The sequence below is a fragment of the Nelumbo nucifera genome, chromosome 3 (assembly GCF_055504915.1).
Source record: "Nelumbo nucifera cultivar China Antique chromosome 3, China Antique-T2T, whole genome shotgun sequence".
In the NCBI taxonomy this organism is placed as follows: domain Eukaryota; kingdom Viridiplantae; phylum Streptophyta; class Magnoliopsida; order Proteales; family Nelumbonaceae; genus Nelumbo; species Nelumbo nucifera.
In genome coordinates, this window is record NC_142651.1 from 57,325,093 (window position 1) to 57,343,849 (window position 18,757).

The window sequence follows — 18,757 nt, forward strand, 5'->3', positions numbered from 1 at the left end:
AAAGTGCTTTTACAAAAGTACTTTTATAAAATCACTTCTACGAATGTACTTTTATAAAAACACTTCTACGAAAGTACTTTAATAAAAACACTTCTATGAAAGTACTTTTATAAAAGTACTTTTATAAAAACACTTCAAAAAGTACTTTTATAAAAGTACTTTTGCAAAAGCACTTTTTTGAAGTACTTTCAATAAAGTGCTTTTGTAGAATCACTTTCATGAAAATATTTTTACCAAAGTACTTTTATAAAAGTGCTTTTTCAATACTAAAAATGCTTTTATATAATTTTTGATATTTCATTCGATTTGGATTAGATCCAATCCAATTCATTTACATTTTAATGGGTTGGATTGGATTTGGTTTGTATTGGATTTAGACTGGATTGGGTCCAGCCCATCTATAAGTGGACTCACATTGGATTGGATTGGGTCAAGTCCATCTATAAGTGGACTCACATTGGACTGGATCAGGTTGGACCAAATCCATCCAATTGACACCTCTACATCCCCTAGCTAGGGCCCTTCTTTTCTACTTAACCAAACCACCAATTTCCTATCTTCTTCTACATTCTATAAAATCAAAAATACTTTCAAGGGTCCTTTGATAACCAATTAAGGTCCAAACTGAAAAGCTTATTGTTTTGTCTTCTAATGAATAAGTTGTTTTAGGGATTTTTGGACTGCAATCCCCCTCAGAATTTTTTTTGCAGCCCTCTCCTAGTCTATTAGTAAGCCCCCTCTATAAACCACATCCTGACATCCTACCCATGAATTTGGCATCAATTTACGGGCAGGATTCAGTCCACCCTAAGAAATCCAAGCTCCACCTAGGGGTGGGCTGAATCATAAAAATCCCTAAGTTTTAAGTCTTTTAGTTCAGCAACTTCATTCTTGAATTGCCTCTTAGTCTCTATTTGGTTTTGGTTTGTTAGTAATAAGTCAAAAGCATTTGTGAATGGATACTAACCTAAAACCAACCAACAAATAGAAATAGAAATATGTGTTGCACTTCCCAGCTGTTTTTTCAGTATATATTTGGCGGAGGGGGGGGATTAAAAGGACTATGAGGTTCAGTGACCTTACCACAGAGAGCCTAAAAACCTGAACTTACATGGGTTTGACCCCACACCTACGTATATGGAGAGACACCTACTGGGTCATCAGCTCTTGTACTTCCCTCATGCACGAGGCCCATCCTTATATGGAGGGTAAGCATCCCATTGTAATGTTGTCCTTGCACAATCATGTGTAAAGCATTGAAAAAGCTTGAAACTGTAGGGATATAGGAGTATAGGACCATGACACAGTTTTAGCCCTTCAAAATTTGCCTATAGGTATGACCATAGAGCCTCTTTTTTAAAGGGGGTTTTTATTGTTCAGTCCATCTCAGAAATCTTAAATCCATCGTACAGATGGAATGAATCCTGACGTGAATTCAAGTATGAGAAAAAAGTCAAAAGACTCCATATCCAGTCCACCATGCTCCCAAGATCATAAATAGCGGGATCCAACATTTGATAATGAGCAATGGCCCTTTTTTGATCCATTATTAAGTGGGGTGGGTCCTATTTTCTAAATATCCAACACATGGAAAGTTATGAAGGCCTAGAATAATTGGAACATTTGCAATATCCAAATTGCATGCTGCTATCATCACCATTCAATGCTTCCGACTTTGCAGAAATAAATGCTTCCTACCTTTGAGATTGTTAATGCTAAAAGCCAACCATATTGTGTGTATCATTTCCCTAGGGGTAGAACAGTAGAATTTATATCCACCATCCAACAAACTAGACAATTTTGAAGTTTTCCCCTTTGATGCTCTACAATGTTTCTTTATTGCTAGACCCACTAAATAGTTAAAGCCACTAAGAAAATATAATGATATAAGATATCTACCATTAAGCTCTCATTTGGGAAGGTTTTGAGGCAGTTGCTTTTCAGCTATTATGAATTCTCGGGTTTCCTAAGGTTTAAAGTATCAATATTTATCGGCCCATATTAGCTGAAACATATTGTATCGGGAGCTTCTCAATACGCCCCTAAAGAGAGTGTATCGGGGTTTTGACCGGTTCAGGGGGTGGATGGACCTTAAACTGGCCCCTTTAAAATAGATTTGAAAAAAAAAAAACTAAAAAAACTACTGATACAGCTCAATACGCCTCTACCGGCATATCGGGCGTATCGATATTTTGAACCTTGGGGCTTCCTAAGTTCCAATTTTTGCAGCAATTATGATAATTTTCTGTATAGGGTGCTTCTCCAAAAATACTGAGTGGATACTAAACCCTCTTGCTCAACCACTTTAAGTTGAATCCTTCCAAATGGTAGTAGAATCTGACCCACTTATGGTTGTTCGTTTTTTGGATTTTGAGAGGGGGAAAGTTGGTCAATGGGGTTTTGGTTCTCATCGACTAAAATACCTATGTTCTTTTTTTCAGATTTATGTAGGGTCCACGGAAAATTTATTTTTCTTAGGTATCACTTACACATCTCCTAGGTGGGTAAGTAACTATCTCTCACCTTGGGGGAAAGTTGTCAACACTTGATGGGACAAAATTACCCCTTTTAATAATGAATTTTTATGGCTAAAACTGTCATTGTCTTATTTACCTGTGAAATAAAAGAACATGAATAAGTAACTTCCTGAAAAGCAAATAGGGCCTTAAAGGAACTATACATATATAACAAATAATATATTCAATTGCAAAATAACATAAAAGAAAGCATTTAAAACCATAATAAAAATGTTCTACTGATATTATCAAAATTATACATTTTTGACAAAGAAATGATGACAAATTCCAATAGCAAGATACATTTGGGGTGGCTTGATGCTCAAAATAATCCAAGAGAATTATGTTTGAGACTTATTATTACATATAATGTAGCAAAACTGATCACTTAGTCCTTCATTGAATTCTCAATAAACAATTAAGTAACGAAACAGGAGTGTAGAAAGGCCTCTTCATCTTGAATCAATGTAATTTAGATAATAATATAAGTACACCTCTCCCAAGATCCTTCATGGGGAAATATTGGGTAGTGACCCTAGTCCTCAGGTGACAATCAATTTATTGACTTTGGTGATCTAAAGCATGGGTTTAAAAAGTGATTTAGAAATGGAATCGTTTTGGCCATCGATTTTCAGGTTGACGGTTTGATTGTTTGGTTCGAATAGATGGTTTATTCTAATAAAAAATTAATTAAAGATAAAAAACAGCCAAAATCGTTGAATAAGTCAATGGGTCAACGGTTCGACCGCCCAAATCAACTAGTTATTGACTGATTTAATGATTTTTGGCCATAGACCGGGTTTAGGGTAAAATGAAACTGGTTGCTTGGATGATTCACGGGATGATCGGTCTAACCATATGGGTCAACGACTGTTCTAAAACCATGATCTAAAGAACGTTTGTTGATCTTCACCATTTTTGGTGTAACAAGTATTTTATTTAAACTATTTTCAACATACATGCCAAAATTTGCGTTTTGTTTTTCTCAATTCCATCTTATTAAATTTGATATCTTCAGAAGAAAACCTACATACTATATATAAAAAGAAAAAAGTTAAATGTGCTTACTAATTCAGTAGGATGGTTTTTTATAATAATAATAATACCGTTTTCAATGTTCTAATTTTCACCGGATTCAAGATCACAAAATATCAATAATGTTCCAAAAAATAATCAAATCACTTTCCAAGTTTTTTCATTAGATTTAATTTACTTTTTAATAAAAGCACTTTAATTGACTATTGATTATGAATGAACTCTTTAATTAAATAATAGTGCATCTAATCAGATGATTTTTATCAGGAAAAAAAATGTTAGATTGTTTTCTATCATTCTTTATATGTTCACAAGAAAATTTATTAGAAATTATGGATGCAAATATAATGTGGACTCTAAGGTGGAAATATGACCGATCCAAATAAAATATTCCCTCAATCAGACGACATCATTTATTCACCTAGAAAAGTTGCCTATGTGATCAGGTAACCCAAGTAAGTAACATCTTCCCCAAACGTTTGGAGAGCAAATTAAATTAAAGATCAAATAAACAAAGGAAAAAAAAAAAGTAAGTCAAGCCATGATTTTCACAGTTTGACACAGTTTTGAAACAAAAATGAAATGTACATAATAATACTCAAGCCAGTTGGATAAAAATAACCTCATTAGATGTTCACTTTGGGCGTATCCATGATTTATGATTTGGTTGATGACATTCAATGGTGGGTCATCATTCTTGAAATTTGGGACAGAAAGCCATTTATGGGCCCCATACCAAGTCTTGTATTGCACGCCATAGGTCCAAAAAACATCAAGAGGGCCCACAATAATGTGCCATATGTCCTATGCTTTTTGCCATTTGATTTTGTCGAATTTAATTGGATAATGGAGTGTTTTTTAAGTTAAAAAAAAAAGCACTATCTAGAATAATGTTCAATTCAGATGGTTAAAATACTTGTCAAAATAAATCAGATGGCTTAAAACAATCTAATAATGCTAATTCGTTTATATGGCTAATGATATTTTATGGAGCATTGGCCTGTGTTATGGTCCAATTTCCATGGAGCCTCACATCATAAATATACATATATATGGTAAATGTGTACATGTATTGCATTTGGAAATTTTAAGTATGTTTATTGTATGTTAGAGTTTTTTTTACTTATTAAAATTTAAATTTTAAAGTAATGATATAATTAAAAATTAGTTTAAATGTTTGAAGTAAATGTGCACATGTATTACACGTGGAAATTTTAAATTATAATAATAATGATTATTATTATTATTATTATTAGGAAAAATTCCTGATCAGTACCTTGTACTTTGGCTCAAGTGACAATTTGGTCCCCAAACTTTAAAATAAGACAATCCAAAACCCAAACTTTCAAAATGTGACAATCTAGTACTCAAACTTTCAAAATGTAACAATCCAGTATCTGTCATTTATCAACCGTTAAGTGACATTTGAAAAGTCAAAAATGCCCTTCGAATGCCATCTAATTCTCTTTATCAACCATCCAAACGTTGACAAAAAACTGAACAGACCCAAATCTTAGCCTCTTTTATTCAAAAAAGTTGGTCACTATTTAGAAGAATCTATATCTTGGGACTGTTAATTTTATTGTCAATGTTTGGATGGTTGATAAAGAGAATTAAATGGCATTCTTAGGGCATTTTTGACTTTTCAAATATCACTTACGGCTGATTAACAGACAAGTTAACGATAGGTACTGGATTGTCAAATTTTGAAAGTTCGGTTACTAGATTGTCGTATTTTAAAGTTCGAGGACCAAATTGTCACTCGAGCCAAAGTACAGGGTACTAATCGGGAATTTTCCCTTATTATTATTATTATTATTATTAAATTTTGTATTCCATTTGTGTCAACAATAAAAACAATTTTTATTTTAACAATTATTTTTATTTAATATGATGAATATATAACATTAGAAATGTTCCCAAATGTTTTCGACAGAATTCTATACTTTTTAATTTTTTGTGTTCTATCTTTTTTTAAATATTTATTATTCAATATGACATCATGAGTTTCTTTGAAAAGTTGGATTGTTGACTCACCATCTAGATAAGAAAGTAGCTTTGCTTTTGGATCAGTTCTAAATTATATATTTCATCTACATTATATAAATAATTTTTACTTATCACACTTAATTTTTGTCTAACATAATTAATATATAATTTTTAATATATTCTTTTGATTACTTATACTTTTTATTTTTAAAATATTTATTGTTTAACTATAATATCATCGATTTATTCAATATAATGAATGTATAAAATTAGAGACGTACCCAATATTTTATTTTTTATAAATATATAACATTAGATGTGTGTCCAAATTTTTCTCAATGTTTTTTTTTATTTTTGTGATTCTTTGTATTTTTTTTATTTTTAAAAGTTTTATTATTTGACTATGACATCATTTTATTTCTAGATTGATTTTAAATTTTTCATTCCATAATTACTTCTTACATTTCATACTTATTTTTGTTTTGTATAATGAATATATAGTATTAGAGATATGTCCAATTATTTTTTTTTGTATTATATATTTTATTTATTTTAAATTTTTAATTATGGCATTATTTATTAACCCATTTGACCCCAAATGGTTGAATTGCTTACCCACCATCGGGAAAGAAGAAAATGGTTTTGTTTTCAAAATATTTATTTTTATACTATTAAAATTAATGTTATGGATTTAATTAGTAGAATTTAATGATGAGAAAAATATATCTTAAATATTGGATTTAATGAGAGAATATACTTTAAATAAGAGATTTAATGAAAGAGTAGGAAAATAGTTTTATTTCCAATTGGTTTTAAATGTTGCATTCCATTTCCATCATTAATAAAAACATTTCTTATTTATCATACTTATTATTGTTTAATATGTTGAATATGTCATGTTAAAAATGTTTTCATTTTTTTAATTTTTTATTTTGTTGCATTTTATTATTTAATTGTAGCAACACGAATTGGCCCATTTGACCCAAAATGGTTTAATTTCTTACCACCACCTAAATGAAAACGCTATTTTTTTCTAGTAGATTTTAAAAATACAAGTTTTCATATCATTGGAATTAGGGTAATTGTCCAAAACCCACCATCACTTTTTATGAATTCTCTTAAACTTGTTATAACTTTTCAAAAAGTCCAAAGCTCACTATGTCAGTGAGATTTTATTTTCTAAAACTCACCATCCGTTAAAATTACTATTAAAGTTCAATGACCCAACTTATCCACGTCAAACAAACGAGGCCATTGCTCGGGCTCATGATCAAACTGGCAATGAACTTTGGCCATGCATAGTTTACTCCAATTCAGATGGCCATCATATTGATAACTGACCCAAATGGCATCCTCCGGCAAGCAGTCGCCAATGCTGGTGGTGGAGATGAGGCCACGAACTCCGTTGAATGAGTCCTCAATCAAGCCATGAAGAAAATTCCATCTCAGCATCCTGCCCCGGATGAAATCCCTGCAAGTACTTTTTTTATTAAGGTAATCAGGAGAGCCCAATCGTCGCAAAAATCTCGCGGCAATACTCATCTTGCTGTTGATCAGTTGATTCTTGGTCTTCTTGAGGATTCCCAAATCGGAGATCTCCCCAAGGAGGCTGGGGTTAGTGCGGCAAGAGTAAAATCAGAGGTTGAGAAGCTTCGAGGGAAGGAAGGTTGAAAGTGATTCCGGCGACACCAATTTTCAAGAATTGAAGACTTTATGGTCGTGACTTTGTTGAGCAGGCTGGGAAGCTAGACCCAGTCATTGGTAGAGACGAAGGGATTCGAAGAGTGATAAGGATTCTCTCTAGAAGAACAAAGAACAATCCAATTTTGATTGGAGAGCCTAGTGTGGGTAAGACCGCTGTGGTGGAAGGACTGGCTCAAAGAATCGTTAGAGGAGATGTCCCAAGCAATCTTTTATATGTGAGACTAATCGCTTTGGATATGGATGCCCTTGTGGATGGAGCCAAATACAGAGGAGAATTTGAGGAGAGGTTGAAAGCTGTATTGAAAGAGGTCGAACAGGCTAAAGGGAAAGTAATTCTGTTCATTGATGAGATGCATCTGGTTCTTGGAGCTGGTCAAACTGAGGATTCCATGGATGCAGCTAATTTGTTCAAGCCAATGCTTGCCAGAGGCCAGGTGAGGTGCATTGGTGCAACTACCCTTGAAGAGTACAGGAAATATGTTGAGAAGGATGCTGCTTTTGAGAGACGATTCCAGCAAGTTTATGTTGCAGACACAATCAGCATCCTTCGAGGATTGAAAGAGAGGTATGAAGGTCACCATGGTGTTCGAATTCAAGACAGAGCTCTTATGGTTGCTGCTTAGCTCTCTAGTCGCTACATTACTGGTATGTAACAAGTTCTTGTGGTTGATGAGTGGTTTTAGAGATTAAATTCTTTTTTTTTTTTTGAGATTTTGGTTTATAGATTTGGTTTCAAATTGGGGTTTTAATTAATGTATCTTTTGCTATGTTTAGGCCGACATCTACCCGATAAGGCAATTGATCTGGTTGATGAAGCTTGTGCAAATGTGAGAGTCCAGCTTGATAGCCAACCTAAAGAGATTGATAACCTTGAAAGAAAGAGAATCCAGTTGGAAGTTGAGATGCACGCTCTTGAGAGAGAAGGACAAAGCAAGCAAAGCCCGTCTCGTTGAGGTGAGTAAAACATAAATTATGATAATATCTGGTCAGTTATTTGTTACTTGAATGTTCACTTCTTTCAATACTTCGACTGCTAACTCATTTGCTACTGCATCAAGTCGGGAAGGAGTTGGATGAGATGGAATTGAATGTATTGAATGTATTTAATATCTTAAGATTACCTCTTTTTAATTCATTTAATATCAATAATCAATTACCATATTTGTCCTCTTCTTAAAAATTTATGTGAAATTTTAACATATTTTTGGACTTTTTCATAAAAATTAATAAAGTTTAGCAAATTGGCAGATCCCGTACGTTTTGAAATAAATTGCAAAAACATTGAAAGAACCAAAAAGTCAATTTTTTAGGACCAAAAAGCCCTTCTTGAAAAACACACCCATAAACTCTATTCTCTCCCACCAGACAAATCTCATCTCCATCTTCTCACCGTCTTCGTCTTCTGAAAGTTGTTCTCTCGTCTCTTACTTCATCTCTCTCTCCCCCTTCATTCCCTGGAGAGAATGATCAAAATAGAACACCACCCAAAAACAATACATGTTTGGATTATTTATTAGCGCAATAAAATCATTCATTAGAATTCCAACACAAATGCAAAATACCAGTTATCTCTGTAACAAATGCTTATTGGAATTGCTATACATTAAGGCTCCATTTGGTTTGTGGGAAGATTTGGGTGGGATGGGAAAAGATGGGATGGGAAGGTATAAAAATTTAACTTTCCATTGTTTGGTTTTATATGGGAAAATAGTAGAAAAAGTACCCAACACAAAACAGAGTCCACCCTACGAGTCTCGAAGGACCTACCACTTATGAAACTGGAATTGGTAGATTCCTCATTGGTGCTGGAGATTTCCTCTAAAGATCAATTCACAGAGTTCTCGAAGGTTCAATTTTAGACCTAATATTGCTCAGAGGATCAATCCACAGAGTTCTCGGAGGTTCAATCCATAGAAATCAATCCGTCGTTTGATTTCCCTTCATCATCGGTGAATGCCTTGGTGACGATCGTCATCAACAATGTTACCTCCTGTGAATCTGGAATCAGTAGATTCCCCGTTAGTGCCAGAGATTTCCTCTAAAGATCAATCCGCAAAGTTCTCGGAGGTTCAATTTTAGACCTAGTTTTGCTCAGAGGTTCAATCTGTAGAGTTCTCAGAGGTTCAATCTGTAGAGATCGATCCGCCATTTGATTTCCCTTCATCACCGGTGAATGCCTTGGTGAGGATCGTCATCAACGATGTTTGTCATTTGCCCAAAGAACAAGAAAAGTTATCTGAACTTGCGTGGGCAAAGGTTCGCAACGGATTCTTCTTCTGTGTCTTGCTATGGATCATTTCATTTTCATTGATGCCGTTGGGATAGGTAGAGGTTGAAGAAGAAGAGTCTCTCGAGTTTTCTCGAGAGGTTGAAGAAGAAGACCCATCCCCTTTCTTCAAGCGAATGAAAAAAACTCGAGTTTTTCCATCGGGGACGCGCTGTTTTGGTGTGACCTCGATTACATGATTTTGGGAATTTGGATTCTGCATCCCACGTTTTTTTCATCCCATCCCCCTATTTCCTTCAAAACAAATAAGAGAAAAAGAAATATTTTTGGAATATTCCCTTTTTCTTATCCCCATCCCACAAACCAAACAAAGCCTAAGGATTTAAATTGAAAACATGAAGGACAGCAATATTGCTAGCAATGGCAATTGGGCGGGTTGGGTTGGGTTTGGTTTGGGTTGAGCTTCAACCCAACCCATCTAACCCGCTAACCCATGAATGACCCAGTTATAAAAAATTAAGTGGGTTGGGTTCAACCCAAACTTGCATTGACCCAATCCAACCTGCCCAAACCCATTAATCTTATATTTATGTACTTAAAGCGAAAAACCAAGTCCCACTTGACAAATAAGTTGGTCATAGCTTGGTGGTAATAGTAGTTGTTATTTACATAACTGGTGGAAGTTCAAATCACATTACATTCATGTTATTTTTACACAAGTGGCAAAGCCATTTGATTATGTTCGTGTTTGGGGTTTCACCGAACCACTTAGGTTCAAACCGGTCAGACCAACTTGAACTATCTAATTGGATTATCTTTGAGCTAATCAAATCAAGAGTGATTGAACCATTTAGATTCAGTTCAGTCCAATCAGACCAAACTGGGCTAGTTCACTCAATGATAGATTGACTTGGACGGCCCATATCAGGTTGTTCACAGGTTTGGGACCAAACCACCTAGACCAAAGTGGGTCAAGGGAAGCAAATTGGGCATGTCCAAATTCGGGTCGAATTTGCGATCCGAACCGAAGCCAAGCAAGCAACCAGAATCTGGGTCGGCTCATGCCAGGCCTGGGCCAAACCATTTTGTCAGGGACCTTTTCAAATACATATCCGTCGATACGTGACGATTTTATTGTTACAAAATGCAAATAAAAGTGACTTCGAAAGAGGCTTCTAAACCCATTTCAAAGGCCCTCTTTCTTCCTCCCAACCCTCCAAAAAGCTTCTTAACCTTCCTAGAGACTCAAATATAGCAAAAATCCATCAAAACATCTACAAAGTTGAAAGATTCAACAAGTTTTTCAAGGTTCTGAAAAAATGAGCGAAAATATATATGTTTTTTCAAAATTTTTTACATTTTCAGCCAATGTTTTTGGGTTTTTTTTTAGTTTGTATGCTTAAAAACATCTTTATGTATGTTGATATGCTATTACTGTGCAAAAAATCCCACTTATTCTGCTACTATATGTAGATCTTAGTAAAAATTTGAAAAAATTCCAAAATATTAAAAAATCTAAAAAAATGAAACTTTTAGGTTTTCTTGTGATCTACCTCTAGAAATTGATTATGTTGTAGATCTACGGATTACCTACCTTGTCCATAGATCAATTGAATTTTTTTCTAAATAATTGATTTTTTTTATTTTTGAAATAATATAAATACATACATATATAGGCTGAGTATGTTGTAGAGCTAAGGGAGATCTAACATGGTCCATAATTCCATACATCAATATATTCAAATATCATGTGAAATTTTTAATTTTTATTTTAAGATTATAAATATTTATTTATTTCTATAATTTTTTGTTGTGATATAAATTCTAATAATAAATATTTACATTTAATATATATATGATCTATTATGTACATATTCCACAAATCCATTAAATTTTTCTATTATATACTTACTTTTTTTTATTTTAGTTTAATTTTTAGAATAAAACATGCAAAATAATTATTTGAATAAAAATAAATAATTATTTAGTTTTTAGAAAATTAGAATGGAACATGCAAAATAATTACTTGGTCTATTATGTCCATATTTCCATTCAATTTTTCTATTACATATTTACTTTTTCTTAATTTTAATTTAATTTTTAGAATAAAACAAGAAAAATAATTATTTAAATAAAAATAATTAATTGTTTAGAATAAAACATGCAAATTAATTATTTGAAAAAAATAAATATTTAAAAATATAGAAAAAAGTTTGATTAAATAATTACAAATTTTACATAATTATTTGATTCAATAATTGTTAATTATTTAATTGGATTGAATAACACTTGTCAAAGTGTTTAAAACAATTAAAAAGAATTTTTAACAATATGTAAATATGTTAAAAAAATACAAAATAAAAGGCATTGATATATTTCACATGATATCTATAATTTGAATGTGAACATAATTATGGATAATTATTTATAAATTTGTGAATTTCTTTGTTAAATGAGATAATTTTAAATTTGTGATTAAATAAGTATATATGATGGATAATTGGTTATTTGGGTAATTAATGATTGCTATTTTTTAAATAATATAATTTATTTAGTTATTTGTTAGATTTATGATTAATTGTTACTTATAGGTTTTAACAATAAATTTCTAAATTCTAATTAATTTTTTTGCATATGCTTTATGATAGTGTAACACTATGAATTTGTAAGAATATGACACATTGATACTTGGGAGTTGGGATTTAGAATTTGACCATTTAACCATTCAACATGGCACACAAAAAAAGGAAAAAGAAAATATTGATTGGAAATATGACACCAAAATCAATGGGAATCGGCTCCATACAAAATGAAACTATTGTGGGTAAGTTATGAAAAGTGGTGGTGTGACCCGCTTGAAACAATACTTGTCAAGAGGATATCCCAATATTGTTGATTGCCCTAAATGCCCACTAGAAATTTCTAGGGTGACGCAAAAGCATCTCAAAGAATAAAAGATGTTAAGAAACCAAAAAAAAAGATAAAAAAATGATTACAAGAACATTAGGGCCTAGAGATGATGATGATGATGATGAAGGGGAGGAGGACGTAGAATCAATGTCTCAATATTTTAACATAGATGATGATGTTGACGATGATGATGATGATGCAGAACAAATAACATATAATATAAAAAGGCATGCATCACGAGGTACACAGTGGGAAGAGGAGCAAGTGCAGCGATTTCAGAGAAGTATGTTTGTATTTGTATATTCAGAGTATTAAGATGGTGACAGCTCATCACAAGCATCCTCGTCAAAGAGTAAAAGAAAATTATTTTGTAAACCAAGTATGAAAAAAGCAATTTCAAAACTAAATCCCTTTTAAAAAAATCTTCATTAGGTAGGGACACTTCTAATATTGAAGAGGTGGATAAATATTTATACAGAAACAATGATGCTTTACACACACACACACACACACAAACAAAAAAAAAAAAAAAAAAAAAAACTTAAGGAGTATTATGAGAAAGGTTTTGGTCATAATATGAAAAGAGCAGTTGCAAAGTTTTTATTATACAATCACATTCTTCCAAATGTAACAATTTCTCCATATTATCAAGTTATAATAGATGAAATAGCCAATGCAGGAAAGGGTTTGAAGGGGCCTACAACTTATGAGGTGATGGTAAAGCTTTTAGATGAAAAAGTGGTTAAATTGAAAGACCACTTCAAGACATTTTATCAAAAATCTAACGCTTTTGGGCTTACCATCATGTGTGATGATTGGACAAGAGCAACTAAATTGTCCATCATAAATTTTATGATGTATTGCAATGGACAAACAGTATTTCACAAATCTATTGATGCATCAAATGAGTGGCATAATGCACAATATTTGTATAAACTGATGAATTCAATGATTGATAAAATTGATTTTGAAAATGTTATCCAAATCATAACTGACAATGGAAGTGCTTATAAAGTAGCTGGAAAATGTTAAAAGGAAATAAAAAACACATATATTTGACACCATATGCAGCCTATTGTATTTTCATGATGCTGTATGCAGCCTATTGTATTTTCATGATGCTGGAAGATATTTCAAAATTACCTAAGGTCTCTAGTCTTATTGCAAAAGGGCAGAAAATTACAACTTCCATCTATAATCATGCCATAATTCTCAACTTGATGAGGAAGCTTACAGAAAGCAAAGAACTAGTACGTCCAATGCTCACCAAATTTACCACTCATTAGATTGCACTGCATTGAGAGCCATGATTGATTCAAATGACTAGAGATCGTTGCAACAAAATAAAACATCAATTGGGCAAGAAGTTAAAAAAAAAATAATCAGTAACCTCAATTTTCGGAGAGTAACTTCTATATATTGTAATATGATTGAGTCAATTGTTAAAGTCTTTCGGATAATTGATGGTGAAAAACGGGCAACAATGGGAGTTATATAAGAAGCAATGCGAAGAGTTGTTTTAACAATCAAAGAAACTGACCCAAATTCCTATAAGAAAATTATAAACATCATAGAAAAGAGATGGAATTCACAGCTCATCCATAATATTCACAAACCAATTATGTTCTTTCTTACATTTATATTAGGGTAAATTTCTTAAACTACCCACATGGTTTAGCTAATTGACCAAGTATACCCTTACTATTTGAAAATTGATTGTTGTTATCCTTACTGTTTCTAACAATTGTCTATCTCGACCCTTACCGTTAACTCTCCGTCAAAGACCATTTACACGTGACTTCATGTGTATAATTTAATGTTACATAATACCCAAAATACCCTCTACATTCTCTCTGAGGAAGTCTGAGAATGGAGAATGGAGAAAGGAGAGAGAGACCAGAGGCAGAAGGGGAGGTCTGAGATGAAAAAAGACAAAGAAATATGAAACCACCGCCGAGTTTCTTTGCTTCCAAGAAGAGGCAAAGAAGTCCCAGTGGCCTTTATAAAGTGGACTATTTTTGAGGAAATCTTTTCCGGGGAAAAATCATGTCTACTGGTACTCCTAGATCATACCCTGTTCTTTGCGCCTTATATCCCACAGGGACTTTCACCATAACAAACAGAACCATTCCTATCAAAGTCAACAGGGAGGAAAGAGATTTCTTGCTGCCAAGAGGAAAGAGATTTCTTACCGCCACTACTTTGTTTTTCATTTCAAGGTGGGAGACGATGAACAGTAACTTCTCTCTCTCTCCCAACCTCCGCTCTCCACTGTTCCACTATCCACCAGCGGTGGTTGCACTGTTGGTACTCACTCTTGCAATAGATCTTTCTCTTTCCAGATCTAATGGTCACTGCTTCTCTGGTCCTTCTCTACATGTTTTTCTGCTTTTTTTGCAAGTGAAATTAAGCTGCACCTGTGGAGGTCTGGAGGCCTTCTCCAGCTTCAATGCAGTTACGCTTCAACGGACAATGTCAATTTCCCCCTTTGTGTCACCTGCAATCATAGAGTTTCTTGTACTCTTTTCTATTGCAACGCAAATACCCTTCAACGCCTTTGCAGAATCGGCAACCTCTCATGATGCATTTGCTGGTAAGGGAGATAGCCCTCCATCCCAACCCCAAATTAAAGTCAATCTAGAATCTTCGTCGGAGACAAATATAGATCTGGAATCTTTGCTCATTGGCCTCATGGTGGTGACACTACTCTTTGTAATTTTCAGCCCAGTGTTGGTCCCTACAACTATCACCATCAGTTTAGTAGTGATGGGGTTCCTCGTAGTGGGTGCCTTGAAGCTAGCGGCGTTATTGTCTATCTTGGTTACTAAAGTACTTGTGTGGGACGGGAGAGACAATAGGTGAAGCAACGCATGCAAGATGCAGCAGGATACATGGGTCAGAAGACATGGTAGAGGACAACTGGAATAATATCACTTCCATCAGAAGACATGGATCTAGGATCTTCACTCATTAGCTCCATGGAACTCAAGCTCGGGAATTCGTTTTACTTCAATAGATCCCTTCGGACCGCTTCTATGTTGCAATGACCTTGGTAATTAGACCGCTTCTATGTCGCAGTGACCGTCAGTAATGGGACAACTTCTACATTGCAGTAACCATCGGAAGTTACAATGACGGTACTTGTAGCAACCGTCATTGTTGGCGGTGGCGATGGCGATGGCCGCGTTGACTAATGAGAGACATAAATGTAAATTCGTAGAAGGGTAAAATGAACATTTGATTTTTTCTGTCCATTATTAACGACTCTTGAAAGATTTAGATAATTGTTAGAAACAGTAAGGGTAGCGATAGTCAATTTTCAAACAGTAAGGGTACACTTAGTCAATTAACTAAACCATAAGGGTAGTTTAAGAAATTTACCCTTTATATTATTTACATTTAATCCTTTATGTTAACTAAATCTTTAAAATAATAATTAATATTATTATATTTTTTAATTTCAGCGTATTATTTGAATCCATCATTTCAATATTTTATGGATCTCAGTGTTAATAAAGATTTGTTGAGTTCTTTAAAAAATGTGGTTGCAAAGCTGGAGCCTGATGAAGATAATGTTATCATTGCAATACAAGATGTAAATGTAAATTTTTATATAATTATTATTTATTATTTGTTTATTTATTGTTCATTGATTTTTACATATTTATAAATTATATAATATGTTTTGATGATTTGATCATATAATATTAATACTTGTCGTTTCAAATAACAATAAAGTTAAATTGTTCTGTGAAGAATTAGAAGGATTTGGAGATAGTTTAGCATAGATAGCAAGAGAAAAAACTGATCCAGGTATAATGGATTTTTAAACTTTTAATATATTTTAGAATTATTAGTCTTTTATTAAGTAATTTTTTTATTTTAATGATATATGATACTGAAAGATTTTTTTTATATTTTTCAGCAGAATGGTGGTTGATGTATGGTCAAAATGCCCCACATCTTCAAAAGATTGCAATAAAGGTATTATCACAAACTGCTTCATCTAATGGTTGTAAACATAATTAGAGTACTTTCAGCCTCATTCATACAAAACAGAGGAATCATCTACCCTATGAGACTCTAAAAAAGTTGGTATATGTGAATTACAATATGAGACTAAGGGTTAAACATCTTACTAAAGTATCCAAAAGGTTACTTTCACACAATTAATCTTGATGACATATATGACAAAGATGATCCAGTATTGTCATGTTGGTTGAGAAGGAAAATACATTGACGGTATTAAATAAGTCAAGTGATCCACCAAGACTTAATGCCTTTATTGCTAGTTAAATGAGGGTAAATGTTGATCAGTGGTCAGAAAATAAGAGAAATATTGAAAAAATACAACTAATGATGATGATGATGATGGTGTTGCTGGTAATGGAGATGGTAATATTGGAAACAATCAATGTGTTAATTCTAGAGGTGGTCAAAATCAAGGTGATCAAGGTAGTGAATATCTTAAATATATACCACCAATATATGATTCAATGTCTTTTAGTAAAAAACAAAACCATCATAGGCATAGGGATTCACAGTTAATGGGCAATTATGGTTATAAAAGACAAAATGAGTGGAGCCAAGTCTATGGTAACCCTAGGAATGAAATGATGCAAGGCACAGGTATAATGAATTTGATATCATCTCTAGATTATGGATATGACATGGGCCACATGGCTACTGCTAAATCTGCTCCTAAATCTAGTTTATCTGCTATGAGTTCTTCACTTTTTGGTGGAGAATATGATAATAGGCAAACTGATTATTCATATTCATAAAACACACAGAATATACAACAATATGATTCATATGATTATGGATAAAGTTATCAGTCTCAAACTCATTATCAGCAATGCATTTTGGAGCAATATGAATATTTTAAACAAACATATGTGAATTCTTACTCCACCAGTATGACATGGAATGAATATTATTGTTATGTCAGAGATCAATTTAATGTTGATATAAGTAACTTTCAACTTGCACATAACTTCCTATGGTATTGATGGTCATCACTTCCAATTCTAGGTGCAATAATAAATTGCCAAGTAATGACAATTTTTATAATTTTTTATGATTTTTGTTTATTTGTTAATTATCTAATTTTAATAATATTTTATTTAGGTTGAGAATAAAGTCCATCACTTTGTTACCATTCACCAGTTTAATGAAGCCATGAAGATAATGAAAGTGATTAAGGTGTATTCTAACTTCTAACTTCATCATATTGGGATTCACATGTTCAATTTGTAAATTATAATAAATTGAAAATTTGAAGTTGGAACTTAAAAGATTGGAACTGAATTAAGTACTTTATTAGATAGTATGTTTTTGTTCTCTTATATTGACTATAATATGTTTTATTTTTCATAAAATCCACTAAAACATGTTATTTGTAGGCATAAATGGCCCATTTATGTCTTATATTTAGTGATATTGATATTTATTTATGATTTATTAGAGTATTTATAGCATTTTCATGTGTATCTTAATTTTTCGTCTATATCCATGTATATCCAAGGCATATCCCGATACATCTCTTAAATTTGCCTTTTTTATACGCATAGCATTTCCGATACTTTGAACCTTGGTTCAAACTGGGCTAACCGACCCAAACGAACTGAATCGAGGTGATTGGGTCTGTTCATATTTAGATCGAGTTGAACTAGCCCGGACTTGGGTTGGGTTGATTCGGATTTATGTCGATTTAGGTGAAGTGTGTTGATTCAAGGCAAAACTAATTTTAGTCCATAATTAATAGAAAATTAGTGCATTAATTATAAATTATTTCACTCAAACGAAGAAAATTAAAAAAAAAATGGCTGAGGAATTAATGCTTGTATCTTTGGTGGTTAACCCAATGGTTATCCACAACCCAACTCAACCCAACCTATTTAAATTGACCCAATGGGTGATCAACCCATTTTCAACCAGCCAAATAAATGGGCGAGATGGGTGGGTAGATACTGGGTGGGATAGGTGGGTTCAACGGGTTGGGTGAGAAACTGCCAGCCCTAAATACTATGATCTCTATTTCCTCTTATTACAACACAAATAAGATTGAGAAAATTGCAAAACAGTATATATCCTTTTCTTTTAACATGACTATTCTCCTCCGGTATATACAAGGTATCATGTACCTATTTAAAAGCCCTTGATGATGACACCAAAATTATCTATACTCTATACTATCTCAACAACTTGGCTTTGAAGGAGTGATTTTGATCACTAGTCTACGGAATACATCATCTGGGTCATGGATATGTAGATTCTATTCCACAATTAATATAAGGATCCCTGCACCTCTCGTTGATGGTATGGAGGGTCTTGCCTTCTCCAACGACGTAAATCTCATCACATTGTCAGCCTA

At 33.1% G+C, this 18,757-nt stretch overlaps 1 protein-coding gene across 1 annotated transcript; it reads left to right on the forward strand.

Moving 5' to 3' along the window:
• Positions 1-6,794: 6,794 nt before the first annotated feature.
• LOC104602216 (chaperone protein ClpB1-like) lies at positions 6,795-8,402 on the forward strand. The gene is made up of 3 exons (XM_088901949.1): positions 6,795-7,683; positions 7,717-7,889; positions 8,019-8,402. Exons 1-2 carry the CDS (start codon positions 7,481-7,483, stop codon positions 7,865-7,867), a joined length of 354 nt encoding a protein of 117 aa, XP_088758075.1. The 5' UTR covers positions 6,795-7,480; the 3' UTR covers positions 7,868-7,889; positions 8,019-8,402.
• Positions 8,403-18,757: the final 10,355 nt, after the last annotated feature.